Below are 20,211 nucleotides of genomic sequence, written 5' to 3' on the forward strand. Positions count from 1 at the left end.
AATTCAGCATCTTCATTTTTCTGAAGCTGCGAAGAGACTCAGCGTGCTGTGTGGTGTTGCCAGGGGTGCAGAAGATGACTAATTTTTTAAAAACCAGCAAATCCTCAGCACAACCTAAATATTTATTTATGTTAACTCACGGACATACTCGAACGGCATTCAAGTGGGGTCCTTCCAAATATACAAGTAAACCACTTGTTTACGCCTGGCAGTTTCAAGCGGGTTCTGAATCAAGCTTGTGAACATGCCCGGAAGCCTCCAGGGGCCACAAAGCCGGAATCGACTGGAAAGGATGCTCAGTGCCAGCAAGGGCATTGGTTAGGCTCTCCACCCGGCCCGCATCTCAGGGACCTGGTTCGCCAAGGTGGAAACGAAATGTTCACCTTAACCATAAACTGAGGATTCCAAATACTCGCTGGGAAGGACCCTCACGCCCCCCTCCCACCAGAGGGAAGAGAACCAGTAATCTCCCTCGTTAAATCGGCCACCCTTGCAGCTGAGAAAACAAGTGGGGGAAGGTGTAGCGCACGGCAGCTCCAAATCCAGCTTTCCCGTGACCTTCCTGTACAACGAGGGCCCAGACAATTCGCAAACCCTAGTGCAGAGGACTCTCCACTGGCTGAAAGTCTGAGGCATCTGGGCTGGCAGGTCAGAAAATTTGTGGGGAGTAAAAAGTGTCAAATGAGCGGCAGCAGGAGCTCTGGGCGCCCGCGCCGCGGGATGGCGCCCCACCTCGCGCCGCGGGCCCCGCGGCTCAGCACCCTCGCCCCATTTCACGATCTCGCGATCCTGGGGGCGCAGAAGAGGCCGGTTCCGGCGCCCACGGGGCCCTCGGAAAGCGCCGATCGCCGGGCCGCCGGGCTCTGGGCCCGGAAGTGGAGAGCCCCAGAAGCAGCGCGCCGCGGCCGTCGGGGCGGCTCCGGGGCCGCCGGGCCTCCGGCTCCGCACCCGCAGCCCCGCCGCCCGCCGGGCCCGAGTGCTGCTGCCTGGGCGGGCGGAGACCCGGCGGCCTCGCGCTCCGCCTCCTGCCGCGGCCCGGCGCCTCCCGGCGGACGGACGGCCCCGCCACCCTCGCTCCCGCCGCCCGGCTCTCCGCGCTGCGGCCCGGCCGGGACTCTGACCGTTGCGGCAGGTGGCGGGCTGCGGGCAGAGCGGGCTGTTGCAGGGCACGCTGGGCCGCAGGTAGTGCTCTCGCACGATCCGCAGCGTCCGGCCCTGGAAGGTCCTCAGGAGCAGCACCTTCTCCCGCTTCTGCAGCATGCCGGCGGCGCTCGGCGGGGGCACGGCTCCGGGCCCTGCGAGGCCGCCCCGAGCGAGCGGCCGGGAGGCGGCAGGCGAGGCGCGGCGCGGGCGGAAGCGAGGCCGCGGCTCGGGGCCCGCCCCCTCGGCCGGGCGGCCTGGTCTACGCGGGCTCCCGGGCACCCCTAGATAGCCGCCGGAGCGCCCCGAGGGGCGCAGGAACCGCCCTAACGGCCGCGTCCGGGGCTGAGAGCTGGAGGAGCCCCGCGGCGGGCGTGCTCCAGCCCCGGCAGGCTACAGCAGCCCCGCCTCAGTTTCTCCCCTGCCTACCGTTGCCTGGGGGCTGGGAAAGGTGGAAACCGCCCAAAACACTTAGATATAAGATCTGTGGAATATCTGGAAGCTGGTTTAAAGCCTGGTGAAGAAAGATTTGGTGCAACTCTGAAGGGTTATTAGACCCCCGGGGCCATACAGGAATGGGAGCTGCGGAGGGGGTAATTATTAGTGTTTTCTCTTGGTTGGTCTTGCTTTCCAAAAAGAGCTAAAAGATTGAGCGAATAAGCCAGCAACCCTGCCAGCCCAGCATTTTTCCCCCTTAAAAAGTCGTATTTATTTTTAATTTCATGTATTTTTAATCCCTATAAAAATTCAAATAATACAGATAAAATGAAAACCAATCCATTTCCTTGAGGTAAACACTTATCTATTCAATCCCAGCTTTAGGGCATTTGCAGCCTCTGGCAAAGGAATTCTCCTTTAAACTTGGAGATTCAGAGTTTGTTCGGGGGGATCGCACACTCTTCGTTGGGTAGAAGCCACTGTTCTTCCACGCACTCAGCGAAGACTTAGGAACTGTACCAAAAGCATGACATACAAGCGTCCCATGTAATTTCCACAAGTCAATGGAGTCAGGCATTATTACTCCCATTTTACAGATGATGAGACGGGAGTAGGAAGGTTAAGTGGCCAAGGTTACCCAGTTATTAAGTGGTAGAATCAATACTCAAGCCAAGAACTGGCTGAATCCAAAGCAGGCTCTTAACTCATTACTGTGTTATTCACAGATGAATAAAATATAGCTCTTGTATCTAAGGGCTTTACAGTCTCCTTGAGCTCTAGTTAAGGCAGTTTAACCAGCCGGCTGGGAACATTAGCGCTTCCTATTGTTAAAAAAAAATTCAAGTAAATGTAAAGATCAAATTGGCTGTATTTAAGGATTTATGAATCACACAGCATCCCATCTAGCAAACAGAAAAGGAGCTCTGAGGAGCTGTACAAAATGGAAGGGTTTTTAGGACGAAGGGAAGTGGAAAAGGAAGTTCTGAACAAAGAGTGGATTGTTTCCGGCAAGGTTACCTTCCCTTGGAGGAAGAGTTGGGGGATCAATCATGCGGAACACCTCACTAGAGTGGATCAAATAATTCCAGAAAGACTGGCTAAGGGCACATTCCTGGGAGAGGCAGAGACCAATTAAGTCTTGGTTTGCTGTCCTGGGGGCAGTTTGGGGCCTATTGTTCCTTTCTTCCCCCCCCCCCGCCCCCCCCAAGTGAAACATGTGATCAAAATTGAAGCCATTAGCGCAGCTCTGTACTTCTCACAGCTTTTGCTGATCCTCTGTGTGATTTTCACAGGTTGAGATGTGTTTTTTTGCTGGATCTCCGTGGTAGTCACAGGTCATGACTCCAGGTTCACAGTTTTCTAGATGGTCGTTTCCTTCACTCCTTTTCTGGCGTTCAGGTCTTAGGGAGATCATTTGCTTGGTGGTTAGTCGCTGTTACACCTGCGTTTAAAGCTTTGGAGGGAACAGAGTGTACTAGGGAGACCACTGTGATTATTATGAGCAGAATAATTCCCACTGTTTGGAGTGCACTTTGGAGCCATGGTCCCCAAGACCCAACCCAGTCAAAATCAAGTAAGTCAAAGAAAAACCGATCGCATTGAAGCAGGCACCTTTTAAAGCCAAATGGCATGTATAGTGATCTTTAAAAAAAAAAATGTTTTATTTATTTTTGAAAAAGAGAGAGAGAGAGACAGAGTACGAGCAGGGGCGGGGGGTGGGCAGACAGAGAGGGAGACACAGAATTCGAAGCAGGCTCCAGGCTCTGAGCTGTCAACACAGAGCCCAATGTGGGGCTTGAACTCATGAACCCTGAGATCATGACCTGAGCTGCAAGTCAGAGGCTTAACTGAGCCTCCCAGGTGCCCCAATTTATGTAACTGTTACTTATGTAACTGTTTCAACTTCTCCTCAAGCCTTAATCCAGTACAGCAGGTGGTCCTGGTGGCCACAGCACGGATTACTTCTTGCTCAGCTGAAAGAGTACTGAGGTCTATCTTACTATCAAAAACAACCTTGGCCACAGAGTCTAGGGATTTTTGTTGGGCAGCTTTTGTCTTAGCACATGCTGCAATATTTTCAAGAGTTAAGGAGAGGTCCCTGATCATACTCTTATTCACATTTATTCCTAGTCAAGGAAGTAGGACCCTGTGAAAGGAAGCAAATCCTGAATCTTGAAAGTTTCTTAGAAGGTCCTTTCTAGGGGCGCCTGGGTGGCTCAGTCGGTTAAGCGGCCGACTTCGGCTCAGGTCATGATCTCATGGTCCGTGAGTTCGAGCCCCACGTCGGGCTCTGTGCTGACAGCTCAGAGCCTGGAGCCTGTTTCAGATTCTGTGTCTCCCTCTCTCTGCCCCTCCCCTGTTCATGCTCTGTCTCTCTCTGTCTCAAAAATAAATAAACGTTAAAAAAAAAAAAAAAGGTCCTTTCTAAGTTGACAATGTAAATTCAGGGGAGTGGGGTGACTTAGTTTGAATGTAAATGGTTAGGGGCACAGTTAGGTACCCTAAGAGCTATTACCCAACTCTGTGTCAGCCATCTAGGAATTCATAGCCCCAAGGAGGATGAGAACCACCACAGACAAAGATAAACCATGTTGGGGCACAAAGCATTCTTGTTAAGGTGATACCATCAATGGATTCACCCACAGGGATTGTTGCATTTGCCTGTTCAAGCCAGGACGCGGTTGGGTTTTCAGTGTATTTGGGAAGTAAATCTCCCAGCACAAAGCAGTTGTTCTAAATACCTCGTAAAGATGGGTGCTGCCGGTGAGGTCTTTTTGTGATTGGGGACAGATCTGAGTTAGGTAATCATGGGAGTGTGGGTGTGCAAATGTATTGAGATGTACATAGGTACTTGTGTCTACTTGGGTAAAACAGTTATCATTGGTGAAAAGTAAAAACAAGGCACTAGATTTCTGGCCATTTGAGTGGAACTTGATAAGAGACTTCTAAGGCGGGGGGTGGCGGGGTGGTGTCTATCGTTGTAGTGACATTGGGCATAGAAGAGAAATTGGTCATAGGAATGACCATGGTGGTTTCTAGCATCATGGACAGATTGGAGTTTGTGATGAGACATTCAACAGTTTGAAAGGTTACCCTCCTTAGGAATGGTCTGGGAGATACAGATGATGGCACAGGCAATGCCAGAGTAATGGAAATAAAAAGAAAGGATTTCATGTTTATTTAAAATACGAAGTCTTGGGGCGCCTGGGTGGCGCAGTCGGTTAAGCGTCCGACTTCAGCCAGGTCACGATCTCGCGGTGAGTTCGAGCCCCGCGTCAGGCTCTGGGCTGATGGCTCAGAGCCTGGAGCCTGTTTCTGATTCTGTGTCTCCCTCTCTCTCTGCCCCTCCCCTGTTCATGCCCTGTCTCTCTCTGTCCCAAAAATAAATAAACGTTGAAAAAAAAAATATTTAAAATACGAAGTCTTTATCTGGCATCTTGGGTGAAAGCAGTCTACTCAATGGAAGCTACTTGTCTTTCTCACCAGTTTGATTTGGAAGTTTCCAGTATCTGCCTAGGATCAGATGTCACATGGGGCCTTCTTTACCTGTGAGATGTCCACCCAACCCTCAGTGCCTTCTGGCTTCACATCAGTGTCAGGAGCCCTTGGTAAGGTCCCTTCTTCTTTTTTTTTTTTAAGTTTATTTATTTATTTTTGAGAGAGAGAGTGCACACGGGGCAGACAGAGAGGGGGAGAGAGAATCCCAAGCAGTTTCTGCACTGCCAGTGTGGAACCTGATGCAGGGCTTGATGTGGGGCTCGATGTGGGGTGCAATGGGCTTGAACTCACCAACCGTGAGATCATGACCTGAGCCGAAACCAAGTGTTGGATGCTTGATTGACTGAGCCACCCGGGCACCCCGGTAAGGTCCCTTCTCAGAATTCAAGAACTGTCTTCTAATGACATTTCCAGAATACCTAGACAGCAGCTCCAGACTGTGACGAGCAGGACCCTTTGAACTGGGATTGGGAAAGTTTCTTTAGCCTGTTGATGACAGGCTTTAGCCTAAGACTTGAAAGATTTACAGTAACTGGTCATACTAGCGTGAGATAAGGGATCAGCAGAAAGTTGTAGACCAGTAAACGTTGGTTGACCGGTGACTGTCTTATGTGGGGTGAGTTTATGTTTCCCAAAGGCGGTCTGCAAGTACTCAGCAAGACCAGAGGCAATACTGAGGCCGACAGAATCCAGGAGTTTCAGCAAGTTTAGAGATTTTTAAGTTTGAAGATCCCATTCATTCTCTCGACCTTGCCTGATGATTGAGCGTGATAGGAACCGTGATAATTGCAAGAGGTTGGTAAGGTTTTTGTCAAAGCTTGTAGTTTTGCCCACTGAAATGGGTGCCTTGATCACTGGAGATTGTGGAAGTTATACCCCAAGTGGGAAACATGTTTTCTAATTTCTTTGCTACTGTGAGGGGATCTGCCTTGCTTCAGGCAGGGTGAGGCTTCAACCCATCCGGAAAACGCACAGGCAATAGCAATGACGCATTGATAACCTACACTAGGTGGCAGTTGAATGAAGTCCGGCTGTGGATGCTTAAAGGGTCTCAACAAAGGAGTTTTGAGGCCTCTGGGAATGAAAATAGTTTTTCCAGGATCAGGCATTGGTGGTGAACCATTTTTGCAATTCTGTAGAAGTCTCGCCACACATGTTTACTTGTAATATAAATCCCTTTAGTTGCTCCTTGGTGGGTGAAGGAGTGCAAAAACCGAAAAACAGGATTTGCCAGGGAGCAAGGAAGAACCAAGTGGCTGTCTTGGGTGCCCCGTAGCCCCAACGGTGCATTTAATCTACAACCGTTGTTTACCCATTCTGGTCTCTGATCCAGGAGCAGACGGTAGCCACGTTGTAGTTAAGACATCAAGATGGCAGAAGTCTGGCAATGAGGGGTCGGGAGCAGAATGGATCTTACACACACATGCCACAACCTCTATAGAGTCTGTTGCTACTGCCCTCGCGTGGAAATCAGCCAGGGCATTTCCGGATGCCCAGGTTCCGTCTTTTCATGCCTCAGTTTTGATGGCAGCCATTTCGGAGGATGAGAGAATAGCAGTCAGAAGTCATTTACTTGTTGTACACTTTTTGAAAAACGATGTTTATTTATTTATTTTGGGAGAAAGCGTGTGCGGGGGGAGGAGAAGAGAAAGGGAGAGAGAGAATCCCAAGCAGGCTGTGCGTTGTCAGTGCAGAACCTGACCTGAGACTTGATCCCGTGAACTGTGAGATCATGACCTGAGCCGAAACCAAGAGTTGGACACTTAACCTACTGAGCCACCCAGGCACCCCTCCTCCTTGTACATTTTTGACTGGGGCCCCCCCGAAGATGTAGGAAAACCCCTTTGTTTCCATAACATCTCCAAATCATGGATGACCCCCAAAGGCATACCGGCTATCAGTGTAAATGTTAACAATTCGTCCTTTTGATAACTGGCTTGCTCCGGTAAGGGCCTGGAGCCCTGCTGGATGGATTTAGCTTGTGGCAAATTCTCTCTTTCAAGGAGCTCACATTGGATAGTAACAGCACATCCAGCTTGGAAAATCCCTTTCTCATTTTGATAGTGTGACTCAGCAGCAAACGAAATGAGATCAGGATTAGTCAAAGTGGTGTCTTCTGAAGCAGGAAGCGGCGTCACGGGATGGGATGTCCCTACCTCACAGTCCCGGGGCTCACCTTCATCAGGCAGAGAGGTTGTAGATTAAGGACCTTGCAACATTTAAGATGTAAATTAGGTCGTGAAAGCGGAAGGATCGCGCAGGAGGAGTCCGCTTGCACAGCAATGTTCAGTCAATCCAGAGTTAAGATTTAGGGCAGCCTGTCAAGTATGTAAATAAATGTCATGTCCTAAGGCTTCTGTGAACTTTGTAGCTGAGGCTATAGCCTAAAGGCAGTGGGGATAGGTGGAGAGCCACGGAGTCCAGCTGTCTGCTATCCCAGGAAACGGGTCTGTTTATTGCCGTGTTCTCGCATAAGCATTTCCAGGGCTTGCTTTTCTCTTTCATGCACAAAATAAGGTGAAGCGTTTTGAATAGACACGTAGATCTAAGACACATGGTTCTCGTAGTGCTTGTTTTGGTCCTATCAAGGCCTGCTCGTGTTTATCCTCCCAAGGCAGGGGTTCAGGGACTGACACTCCAGTAAGTTCCCAGTGTGGGGAAGCCACGAGAGGGAAATTAGGCACCCATACTCTACGATAGCCAGCCAGGCCTGAGATCCAAGAACTGTAAAGAGTAGGAGTAGGAGCCAATAGATATTGGCTCTTAGGGTCTGCGGGGCTGAACAAAAGTCTACAGCAGAGAACCACCCGGAGGCAGCTGGAACTCGCGACAAAAGGGTGTTTGGGTTTGGAAACACTGGGAAACAGGGAATAACCGTCTTGTTTGTTTGTTTTAAAGATTCTATTTTTTGAGTGATCTCTACGCCCACCGTGGTACTCAAACTCACGACCTTGAGATCAAGAGTCGCATGCTCCACGGATTGAGCCAGCCAGGTGCCCTGAATAACTACCTTGTTAATACTTCTCAAGTCCCGGACAAATTGCCATCTTCCCTCCCAGGTTTCTGGACTGACAAGATTGGCACATCACAGGGGTTGGTGCAAGAAGTGAGTGTGAGGCCTTGGGTGGCCTCAAATTTTAGTGGATATTGAGGCAATTTGGGCAGAGGTTTAGTTATATCTGAATTTTTATAGGCTCTGAACTTTTTATTCTCCTAATGTCAGTATTAGAAGTAGCCCGCAGATTTTGGGGCACCTTGATTACATCAGGGGACTTTGTTGAAATTCTTCCTCATCAGTGTCAAGGACCTTGTAGGGAACATAAAAGATCAGGTTCAAGTTGGTCAGGAAATGCTAAGGTGAGGTCTCCAATGGAGGCAAAATGTCTTATCCCTTTTAATTTAGAAAGGAGATCTCTACCTAATAGATTAACTGGGCCTGAATCACATAGAAAAAAGGGATGTTTTCAGTGAAAGGTCACAGAGTCATTTGTACTGCTTGAGATAGACACTCTCTCTGAATTTCGTTAGATACCCTTACTATGGAAACCTTCTTTTCACTCTGAGGGATTTATTGTCCTAGGAGAGTGGGGTTTAAAATAGAAAGTGTAGCACCAGTAGCTACCAGAATTTGGCAAGAATTCCCATCAGTTTTAATTTTAGTTTCCCATAGGCTGCTTAAAGGGATTACTGGGAGCAGTTTATCGGAGGGGCCCTTGGAGTCCCATCAACTCTGGGAAGGGACCATATGGGGGCCTTCTTTGGGGGCAGATATGGGGGCATTTGAGCTGATGTGGAAGAATCTGTATCAGGCCTTGGAGTCCCAGTTGGTTACAACTGAGACATTGATTTCCGGCCCCGTGTTTTGGTAATGGAGGGTGTAATGCTGGAGGCCCGTGTTTTAGGTCTCTGCCCTTGGAGCTGTTGTGGCTGTAAGGCCCATGGTTTGGTGAACTTCTGTTTATGGTCTCACTTCAAAGTCCCTTCAAAGTGCTCAGCTGTGGTCATGACTGTCAGTCAAACTGCTGGCTTCCCATCCTATTTCCTGTGTTTCTATCAATCTACCATCTCAAGAGAGAATCCATTTGTAAATAGGGCAGCTAGAGCGGGTTGTGTGACCTAGTTTATTGTTGGGAAGCTGGAAGCTGTAGGAAGAAAGCTGCCACATGGGCTTTAATGTCTGCCATAGGTGGGGTGCCTGGGTGGCTCAGTCGGTTAAGCATCCGACTTCCGCTCAGGTCACGATCTCGCGGTCTGTGGGTTCGAGCCCCGCATCAGGCTCTGCGCGGACAGCTCAGAGCCTGGAGCCTGCTTCGGATTCCGTGTCTCCCTCTCTCTCTGCCCCTCCCCCATTTGCACTCTGTCTCTCTCTCAAAAATAAATAAATAAAATGAAAAAGTCTGCCATAGGTTCATCTTTCTTTTGTTTGCCTGTTTGAATGACAAACCAGTCAGTGGCCCGAGATGACGCTAGGAATGGCTTTTTGTTTTTTTTTTCAGATTTTTTAATACTTTTAAGTAATCTCTATATCCAACGTGGGTCTCAAACTTACAACTCTGAGATCAGGAGTCGCAAGCTCCACCCACCGAACCAGCCGTGTGCCCCAAGGAATGGCTTTTAAAGGGTCAGTTGCTGCATTGCAGAAGCACTGCAAGCTTTTACTGGTCCATGAGGGGAACATACTAAAGATTGGGGATCTCTGAAACCATCCTCAGCGGCTTTTGCCATTTTGCTTCCTGCGTCTATCTTTGGGCCTTCACCAGGTCCTGCCAACATGTGTAGAAGCTCACAAAGATCCGGCAGCCCGGATCATAGGCCCCAGCGATGATTCCAGATTTTCCAAAAGCCTTTTGGGGATCCTCCCTGCGGTTAGGAAATTTCTTTAACTACGGCCCTTAGTTTGGCGTTTGACCAAGGAGTGAGAGATACCTAAGGAGGACTGCTGCCATCTTGAGTGGCTTTGTCGTAAAAGGGAACTGTGTGATTTTTTTTTATTATTATTATGTTTACTTATTTTGAGAGAGAGACAGACAGAGCGTGAGCAGGGGAGGGGCAGAGAGAGAGGGAGACCCAGACTCCGAAGCAAGCCCCAGGCTCCGACCTGTCAGCACAGAGCCCGATGTGGGGCTCAAATCCTGATCCGGGAGATCATGACCTGAGCGGAAGTGGGACGCCCAACCAACTGAGCCACCCAGGCGCCCTTTAAAGGGAACTGTTTAATGCTGTCTTCAGGGGCGCCTGGGTGGCGCAGTCGGTTAAGCGTCCGACTTCAGCCAGGTCACGATCTCGCGGTCCGTGAGTTCGAGCCCCCCGTCAGGCTCTGGGCTGATGGCTCAGAGCCTGGAGCCTGTTTCCGATTCTGTGTCTCCCTCTCTCTCTGCCCCTCCCCCGTTCATGCTCTGTCTCTCTCTGTCCCAAAAATAAATAAATGTTGAAAAAAAAATTTAATACTGTCTTCAGAGTGGACAGGCAATTCAGATAGAAAATCAGTAGAACATTAGTACTCAGGTAAAGGAGAACGGAAAGGGACAGTAGGAGGCATGTCAATCTTATTGTCTTTTTTTTTTTATTTTTTTTTTCAACGTTTATTTATTTTTGCGACAGAGAGAGACAGAGCATGAACGGGGGAGGGGCAGAGAGAGAGGGAGACACAGAATCGGAAACAGGCTCCAGGCTCTGAGCCATCAGCCCAGAGCCTGACGCGGGGCTCGAATTCACGGACCGCGAGATCGTGACCTGGCTGAAGTCGGACGCTTAACCGACTGCGCCACCCAGGCACCCCGAATCTTATTGTTTTTTGTTTAAGGTACCTCTGTGTCTTTAATTTTTCATTATCCTTTTGCGATGAATTTTTTAATGAAGCGCTTTTGAAATCTTGAAGCCTTTGGAGGCTTCAAGATTCTAATTAATTAATTAATTTTAATTTACATCCAAGTTAGTTAGCATATAGTGCAATAATGATTTCAGGAGTAGAATCCAGAGATTCATCCCCTGCATGTAACACCCAGTGCTCATCCCAACAAGGGCCCTCCTTAATGCCCCTTGCCCATTTAGCCATCTCCTCACCCACCACCCCTCCAGCAGCCATGTTTGTTCTCTGTATTTAAGAGCCTCTTATGGTTTGAACCCCTCCCTGTATTTATATTATTTTTGCTTCCTTTCTGCTCATCTGTTGTGTATCTTAATTCCACATATGAGTGAAGTCATGTGATATTTGTGTTTCTCTGACTAATTTCGCTGATCAGAATACCCTCTAGTTCCATCCACGTAGCTGCAAATGTCAAGATTTCATTCTTTTTGATTACTGAGTAATATTCCATTATATATATATATGCTACATTTTTATCCATTCATCCATCGATGGGCATTTGGGCTCTTTCCACACTTTAGCTATTGCTGATAGTGCTGCTATAAACCCCTTATGCTATAAACGTAAAGGGGTGCGTGTGCCCCTTCAAAACAGCACAACTGTATCCTTTGGATAAATTCCTAGTAGTGCAGTTGCTGGGTTGTAGGGTAGTTCTATTTTTAATTTTTTGAGGAACCTCCATACTGTTTTCCAGAGTGGCTGCACCAGCTTGCATTCCCACCAGCAACGCAAAAGAGATCCTCTCTCTCCGCATCCTCACCAACATCTCTTGTTGCCTGAGTTGTTAATGTTAGCCATTGTGACAGGTTTGAGGTGGTATCTCATTGTGGTTTTGATTTGTATTTCCCTGATGATGAGTGATATTGAGGATTTTTTCATGTGTCGGTTGGCCATCTGGATATTTTCTTTGGAAAAGTGGCTATTCATGTCTTTTGCCCATTTCTTCACTGGATGATTTGTTTTTTGGGTGTTGAGTTTGAGAAGTTCTTTATAGATTTTGGATATTAAGCCTTTATCTGATATGTCATTTGCAAATATCTTCTCCCATTCTGTCGGTTGCCTTTTAATTTTGCTGATTGTTTCCTTCGCTGTGCAGAAGCTTTTTATCTTGATGAGGTCCCAATAGTTGATTTTTGCTTTTGTTTCCCTTGCCTCCGGAGACATGTTGAGTGAGAAGTTGCTGCGGCTGAGGTCAAAGAGAGGTTTTTGCCTACCTTCTGCTCTAGGATTTTGATGGATTCCTGTCTTACGTTTAGGTGTTTCATCCATTTTGAGTTTATTTTCGTGTATGGTGTAATGGAAACTTCAAGATTTAAAATCGGTATCCCATTCGTTATTTAATTCAGGGACCCTTGTTTTCAAGTGCACTTCTTAAATGAGCAGTCTTGTCTAATTGGAACATTCCTCATAATGGCTAGGTAATTCTAGTTTGTTTTTAGTAAGATTTTTTGCCATTTTTGTAGATATCCACAGCTTCTGGAACTGTAGTTCTCAGACATAAAATCAACAGGTGTGCCGGAAGGTGGTGCGTTCAACTTTTTAGAATTTAAAGTTCTCCTTCTCCTTTTCCTCCTCCTCCTCCCCCTCCCTTCCCCACCCTTGCCCCCTCCTCCTTCTTCTCGCTAAGTTTTTGGGTCTCTCAGAACCAAGCCAGTATCTAAGAGGGATATGCCACTGGTTTGGAGATCGTGTGGTGTTTTACAACGTATTTTCACTGCACAGAGATTTTCTTGAGGTTGGCTGGTAACCTAGTGTCAATCTAACTCATTCCATGACCAATTTATCTTTTTATTAATTAATTATTATTATTATTATTATTATTATTATTAATGACCAACTTAGCATAGAGTCTTTGGGTTAGCTGGCAAGTGCTTTAATAGCTTTTCAGTGCTCAGCCCGCTGTCTAGTCCCTGCTTGGACCTTCTACTGCTCACCTCTTTTTATATCCTTACTCTCTTCCCCAGTAGCTAATGAGCCAAGCACCCACCCCCACGTCTTCTTTAATCATTATCACAACCCCTCAAAGGAAATATGTGATATAAAAAAAATTTTTTTAAGGTTTATTTATTTTTTGAGACAGCAAGAGAGACAGAGTGTGAGTGGGGGAGGGGCAGAGAGGGAGACACAGAATTTGAAGTAGGCTCCAGACTTCACTCTGTCAGCACAGAGCCTGACACGGGACTCAAACTCACGAACTGCGAGATCATGACATGAGCCGAGGTCGGACCCTTAACCGACTGAACCTAAATATGTGATTTTTTTTTTAACTTTTTTTTTTTTAATGCTTATTTATTTTTGAGGGAGAGGGCGAGAGAGAGGCAGAGAGAACGGGGGGCAGAGGATCCAAAGTGGGCTCTGTGCTGAAAGCAGAGAGCCTGATGTGGGGCTCGAACTCACGACCCATGAGATCATAATCTGGGCAGAAGGCAGACCCTTAACCCAGTGAGCCACCCACATGCCCCAAAATAAGTGATTTCTTAGCTAGACACTGGCTCTCTGTTCACCGAATCCATGTACTCTTTTCCTCTAGCACACACATGAGCCACATTTCCCAACCTCCTTTGCACATAGATAGCTGTGGCCACAGAATGTAATGACACCATTTTCCTAGTCCGGGAAAACCTTCCATGAACACACCTCCTTCCTGTTCCATCAGCTGGATGCCGAAGCCCAGGGGATCTTGGAAGCCATCGTTGAGGACGGAAGACCCTCTCCCTCCCCCATCAACTTGGGTCCTATAAGGGCTGTACAGAGCAGAGTCCTGCTTCTCCAATCCAGGAGCATCCACAGGGGACTCTTGTAAGGGAGCAACAAACTTTTGTTATAGCGGCTAGCGTTACCCTAATACCCTCCAGCTTTACAAAGGATATTAAGAAATTTGCTGGAGAGTTGCTATTTGTTACAGCACCTCTCACTGGACATGGAACGTCCTGTTGAAGGTGCTCAAGAATTCCACAGAAGTTCTGAATTGCACACTCCTCTAGGAGGTGCATGAGCCGCAGTGGTCTTCGGGGCCGTGGTTGGGTGTGGGCTATGGTGATGCCAAGCAGTGCCACACTGGGAAGGATGCTTGGCGGCTTGCTTCTCTTTTCCATTTTCCCTTTCCTTGTCAGGCCAAGTGCTGATGGACAGCCTGGTGCCCAGATAGCAGAACGCTGTGACAGCTTTCAGCACCGGGTCGCTGATGGAAATCTCGGCTTATGGCTCGGTTTCCCTGGCGCATGACTGCGGTCTTCGTCGAGCTGAGCCCAGGGTGCTTGCACTGCAGAAGCTTTGCAGTATCGGCAAGCCTCTTTGCAGATGCAGTCCGGGAGTGCAGACATCAGCAACCACTGGATTATAATCAAAAGGTCTCATCAAAAGGTTAGCCTGGAGAGGATGGGGCATCTTTTCAAAGGGCCAAGGGAATAGGGAGGTTAAATGTAAAAAAAAAAAAAGTCTGGAAGGTGAACTCCAAGGGCTCAGTGGGTCCGTGAAGCAGGCTTTGAAATATTCTGTCTTGATTTATTTGAAATGACAATAGTACAACACGTTTGTTGCAACATCGTCAGTCCAACAATACTAAAGCACGCCAAGTCTACTCCTCCCAAGTAATTGCCATTGGTGGTAGCTGGTACGCATCTTAGAAGTCTGTCTGTCTGTCTGTCTATATTTATTGATTTAAAGATTTTATTTTTGGGGTGCCTGGTGGCTCCGTCGGTTGGGCGTCCAACTCCGGCTTGGGTCATGATCTCGCATTTCGTGAGTTCGAGCCCTGCGTAGGACTCTGTGCTGACAGCTCAGAGCCTGGAGCCCGCTTTGGGTTCTGTGTCTCCCCCTCTGTCTCTGCCCTTCCCCTACTCACGCATGCGCGCTCTCTCACTCTTTCTGTCTTAAAAATAAACACTAAAAAAAAAAAAAAAAAAAGGGATTTTTATTTTTAATCTCTACACCCAAGGTGGGGCTCAAACTTAGAATCCTGAGATCAAGAATTGCACGCTCCACCGATGGAGCCAGCCAGGAAGCCCTTGAAGTCTTTAAATTTTACCCTAAGTCTGCAACTTCTTGAAGAGCTTGTCAATCTATGCAGTATCAGCTAATTACAGCTAATGTTTCTCAAGGTTTTACTAGGTGCCAGGCACCGCTCAAACCACTTTTCCTGTCTTCTCATTTAATCCCCCCCAAAAAATAAAAAAGAAAAGGCCTTGACTGTGATACTGTTACCAACTACATTTTATAAGCAAGGAAACTGAGGTACAGACGCGGTGAGTAATTGCCCCAGGCTACGCACTGGGTGAATGGTAAACCAGATTTGGAACCCACGCAGTAATGGCTCAGCCACGCCACCTTTCAGCTAGTAAGTGGGGAGAGTTACAGAATGGGGTACATTCTACATAATGGAGCATGGGTGAACCCAATTATTTTAGGTTTAGGAAATTGGAAACAAGGACATTCAAATATTGACCCTGCTGCTTTCCTGTCTTCCCTGGGCCTTAGTGATTTCAGCTATAAAATGTGGCTAGCAGGACCGATGTTTCTGGGTATTGGTATCAATGAGTCGACGATTCGAAAGGGTCATGTAGGTGTCTAAAATTATCCCATTTATCTGAAGAATCAGCTTACTTTCATTTGTGTTCCATCTCAGTGGAAGAGTCGTTGGAGGACAAACGGCTGGTGGGATAACTTTCCTGCTTGTATTCGGGATAATTTAATTCCCTGTATGTTAAAGGCTGTTAATCTTTGATTTTCACTTTTCCCAGCAGATACAATGGCTCCCTTTTGGCTTTCAAAACACCCTATGACTCCCCATAATCCACTTTGCAATGATTGCTCCCTGTTTAACTCTAATTTTTTTAACTCTAATTTTTTAAAGAGAAAATTATTTTGTACTTAGCAATTTATATTGCAGCAAGATTTTTACTGTACTGTTAACCTACTGACAATTTAGTCCTTCTACCACTAAGGGGCGCTGTTTCATTGATTTTTTTTTTTTTTTTTTTTTTTTGAGGGGGGCGGGGGTGGAGGGGGCATCAGCTGAAGTCCCTTCTGTGCTGGTATCTGAGTAATTGAAATTTGGCCTTTTACATACAACCACTAAAATGCATCCTATTATTTGAGACAGAAAAACACATAAACAAGAAACCTGAGTATTAACATCTTTATCCAAGGAGCTCAAAAGTCTGGATGCTACAAAATTAATTACAAACTAAGCTTCATTGATTAATACAGAAAAGAAAAAGAAAATCCATTATGTCTTGAAGCAGACTAGAAAAAAAATTCAGTTATATGAATAGCCATTTATAATTCAAAAATAGAAACATTACTATTTGTCATTTATTTTTGTTTTGTATTGATGTTACTTGATGAAATTAAATTTTCCTCCATCTTGTAAGATTATTATTACTAGTGGAATACCAGTCATGGTATATAGTTATTTCACTGGATGAATGTATTACAAGGATTTTCACTATTTATTTTACTATTTTGTTACTGCATATATTTGACTTTGGCAAAGCGAACTCCATTTTCTGTCTTACAAGGATGGACTATGAATTCTAGAGCCCTTTTTTTTTTCCTTTTAATTTTTAAGTTTATTTATTTATTTTGAGAGAAGGAGGGAGGGAGAGAATCCCAAGCGGGCACCGCACCGTCATTATGGAGCCTGCTGCAGGGCTCGAACTCACCAACTGTGAGGTCATGGCCTGAGCCAAAAATCAAGAGTCAGTCGCTTAACTGAACCACCCAGGTACCCCTCTAAAGCCTTCTCATTTCAGTAGAAACATTGTGAAAACATGGAGAAGAGAATAAGACATTGTGAAAACATGGAGAAGAGAATAAGAAGTACTTAGCAATGACCCTAACCTCCAGGAAACCTTTCAGGTTGGGGATAAATATAAATAAAGTGTTACGTATTTCAATGTAACCATTATTACTTAATAAAAAAGCTACATGTTCACATCTGGTTCTCAAGGAAGAAGAATGAGGGCTAAAATTTAAAGTTACATTTATTATGCTTAATTTCCTTTACGTTTTAGGTCAGAGCCAGCTCTCTCTGTCTGCTCGTAATCGATTTCTGTTGCCACCTAACAAATTACCACAAACTCGGCAACTGAAAAAAACACTCATTTCTTGTCTCACAGTTTCTGCAGGGCAGAAGTCTGGGCACAGCTGAGTTAGGTTCTCCGCTCAGGGTCTCACCAGACTGAGAAGAGGGTGCCAGCCGGGCTGATTCCTTTCTGGAGCCGGGGTCTTCTTTCCAGCTCACAGAGTTGTTGGCAGAATTCGGTTGCTTGCCGTTGGAGGGCTGAGGCCCTGCTCTTTTCTGGCTGTTAGGCGGAGCCTGCTGTCAGCATCCAGAGGCCCACACAGCTCCTTGCCACGTGGTCTCTCCACATGGCCTCTCCCACTTTGAACCTTCTCACCAAAAGAACCCAGTTCCTTTTAGGGCTCACCTGATTCTGTCAGGTCCAACCTGAGGATAGGCTTTTATTTTCAGGTCAGTTGATTCAGGAACTTTAATGGCCTCTGCAAAACCCCTTAATAGCAGCATCTAGATTAGTATTTGAATAACCTGGAGAAGGTGTGAGTACATCAGGGCACGGGAATCATGGGAGCCATCATGGAATCCTGCCTGCTCGTCTTAGTCCATTTAGGCTGTTATATAGCAAAATACTACAGACTGAATGGCTTATAAGCAATAGGAATTTATTTCTCCCGGTTCTGGAGGCTGGAAGTCTGAGATCTGGGAGCCAGCATGGTCCCGTGAGGCCCCTCTTCTGGATTGCAGACCTCTCCTTGTATCCTCAAAGGGCAGAAGGGGCTAGGGAACTCTCTGGAGTCTCTTTTATAAGGCATTAATCCCATTCATGAAGGGTCCACCCCCATGGTTGAAGCATCTCCCAAAGGCCCCACCTACGAGTATCATCACCCTTGGGGATCAGGATTTCAGCATATGCCTTTTGGAAGGACACGAACATTCAGACCCTAGCTTTATCATAACGATTTATAATAAACACTTGAGCTCAACAAATTATATTTAAAACTGTGGTATTAAGTATCTGAGAGCAGCATAGATGATGTTCTTATTTATTTTTTTTAAAATTTTTTTTTTAACGTTTATTTATTTTTGAGACAGAGAGAGACAGAGCATGAACAGGGGAGGGGCAGAGAGAGAGGGAGACACAGAATCTGAAACAGGCTCCAGGCTCTGAGCTGTCAGCACAGAGCCCGACGCGGGGCTCGAACTCACGGACCGCGAGATCGTGACCTGAGCCGAAGTCGGCCGCTTAACCGACTGAGCCACCCAGGCGCCCCAGATGATGTTCTTAAAAAAGAAATATGAGAACCAAGATGGTAATCCAGAGGCTATACAGAAGTTAATGGATGATATGGATAATGCAATGCCGCCTTGGTTAATGCAGTCTGAGGAGGAAGGAGAAAACTCCACCAGTACAAACCCACATTCTATTAATCTTAAGTAGGTAGCACCTATTTACAATGGGCCCAGAATCCCCTCAGGAATCACTGCATGGAGTCCAGCCCCTTCTGCTAACACGGGCCAGTTTGCAGAGGGTGGTGTGTCTGGGGTGGGGGTGGGGGGGTCATGCGGGTAATAACCATCTTCTTTTATTTTCCCCTTGGTTCCTATCTAAGAGAAGTGATGCTGTCTCCCCCAGATTAGGATCCTCTCTTAAAACCCCACTGTGACAGGTGATAGGAGGCTCTGGCATTTTTTGAAGATTTGGATTTTAAATGTAACATGTCGTCATCATGGGTGCCCTCCGCTGCCATCATCAAACCTGGGAGACGGGCTGCCGGTATTTGCTGCCTTCGTCCTCACAGAATTGTGATGGGGTCAGAACCATGATTAAGGAAGCTTCTCTGATTGCAGTGTTTGGGTGGGGGAAAGCAAGAGGGTTTTCCTTCTTTCTTTTCTGTTAAATCTGATGTTTTAAGAGATATCATTAAAAAATATTCTTCTGCCCAGGAGAGAAGAGGCTTGGATCTTCAATATCTTTCATTGAAACTATAAGGCTCTTGTTATGTTTACCATTTCAGCCTTCAAGGCCTTATCTTTTCTGGCTTGGAGAACTGAAGGCGTTTTGATCCTCTTCCAGTTCTACAAACAATGTTCTTTAATCAGCTTGAGGCATCACTGTTGATCAGAGAAAAGCACTTCCTCCCTCCCTGAAGCCAGGCAGCACCTGCCAATCCCCCTTTCCAGAGGCAAGAGAGAAGGGCTGTTCTTTGAGCCCACAGAGCACTGTTATTTCAAATGTCCGTGAAACCATAGAAAATAACCTGAAGCCCATTGCCTCCTAAGTAGACGCAGGGCATAGTGACATTTATAGACCTAAAAGCAAGGCCACGGACCCACATATCCACCAAACAGATTTGTTAATTTATGGCTGGTGCAATATTCATGATATTGAAAACATGATGTTTCACTTCCACTGGCATTAAATTCATCATCTTCGTGAAAATAGAAAAAGGATAAATAACTAAACGGGAAGTAGAAGCATATTGTTAGTCAATATTGTTGATTGCTACTGAGCAGGCTGTAATAAACCACACTCTCTTTCAAGCTACTGGTTTTAAGTTTTCTTCAATTTTAGCGTAGGATATATATATATACAAATATGTAGGATAAATACATCCCACATACGATGCGTATATCACATCTATGTATAATCAGTTATGATGGTCTGGGTTCTGCTGCAGTGACAAATAGCCCTCACATCTCGGCGGTTTGAACGACAGAGGTTTATTTTTTGTTCACACCAATATGACCCTCTGCTCTGTGTTGTCCTCACCAGGAGACCCAGGCTGAAGGAGGCTGCCTGTAGTGCTTCGGCAAGAGCTTGGCGCTTAAAGCTTCCAGTTGAAAACGATTCAAGTGACTTCTGCTAACACATCACTAGCCAAAGCAAGCCCCTTGGTTGCTTGGTCAATTCCAATGGCAAGAGATATAGAGCCAGAATGGAGCTCATGACAGACAGACAGACAGACAGACAGACAGATGCATTTTAAGGGAGGTCGTAAGTTGGGGGGGGGGGTGGTGGCAGATAACTTCTATGGTAGCCAAGTGAAGAACGTCCGCTTTGATTCATCATTGTAATATAGTTACCTCAATAAGTTTAGAATCAGTGAGAACAATGACATAGCCTATGATCAGAGAATATATTGCAGTCAATGAGAAGGATAAGTCAGATCTTTCTGTACAGACATGCAAATATCCTTAAGAAATACCGAATTTACAGAAGAGCGAGAAGCTGAATACTATGATCTCA

General features: G+C 46.5%; 1 protein-coding gene and 1 long non-coding RNA gene across 6 annotated transcripts in view; one reads left to right on the forward strand and one right to left on the reverse strand.

Moving 5' to 3' along the window:
- DIS3L (DIS3 like exosome 3'-5' exoribonuclease) overlaps positions 1–1,351 on the reverse strand; it is a 34,078-nt gene extending 32,727 nt beyond the window's left edge. The window contains exon 1 of one of the 4 annotated variants that reach the window (XM_045059132.1): positions 1,122–1,351. In XM_045059132.1, the coding sequence (XP_044915067.1) occupies positions 1,122–1,260 (139 nt within the window). In that variant the 5' untranslated portion in view covers positions 1,261–1,351. Of the gene's footprint in view, positions 1–594; positions 615–732; positions 865–1,121 lie in introns of those variants that run through there. The other 3 variants (XM_045059131.1, XM_045059133.1, XM_045059134.1) reach the window with 3 other exon arrangements.
- On the forward strand, positions 318–14,655 carry LOC123385885. Of its 2 annotated transcripts, XR_006599085.1 has the most exons (4): positions 1,464–3,151; positions 5,065–5,186; positions 13,599–13,741; positions 14,056–14,655. It is a non-coding gene; the product is annotated as an uncharacterized LOC123385885 (long non-coding RNA). The 2 variants fall into 2 exon arrangements; XR_006599086.1 differs by lacking the exon at positions 1,464–3,151 and adding an exon at positions 318–648 and having other exon boundaries at positions 13,599–14,655.
- Positions 14,656–20,211: the final 5,556 nt, after the last annotated feature.

This window comes from Felis catus, chromosome B3 (genome assembly GCF_018350175.1).
Source record: "Felis catus isolate Fca126 chromosome B3, F.catus_Fca126_mat1.0, whole genome shotgun sequence".
Lineage (NCBI taxonomy): Eukaryota > Metazoa > Chordata > Mammalia > Carnivora > Felidae > Felis > Felis catus.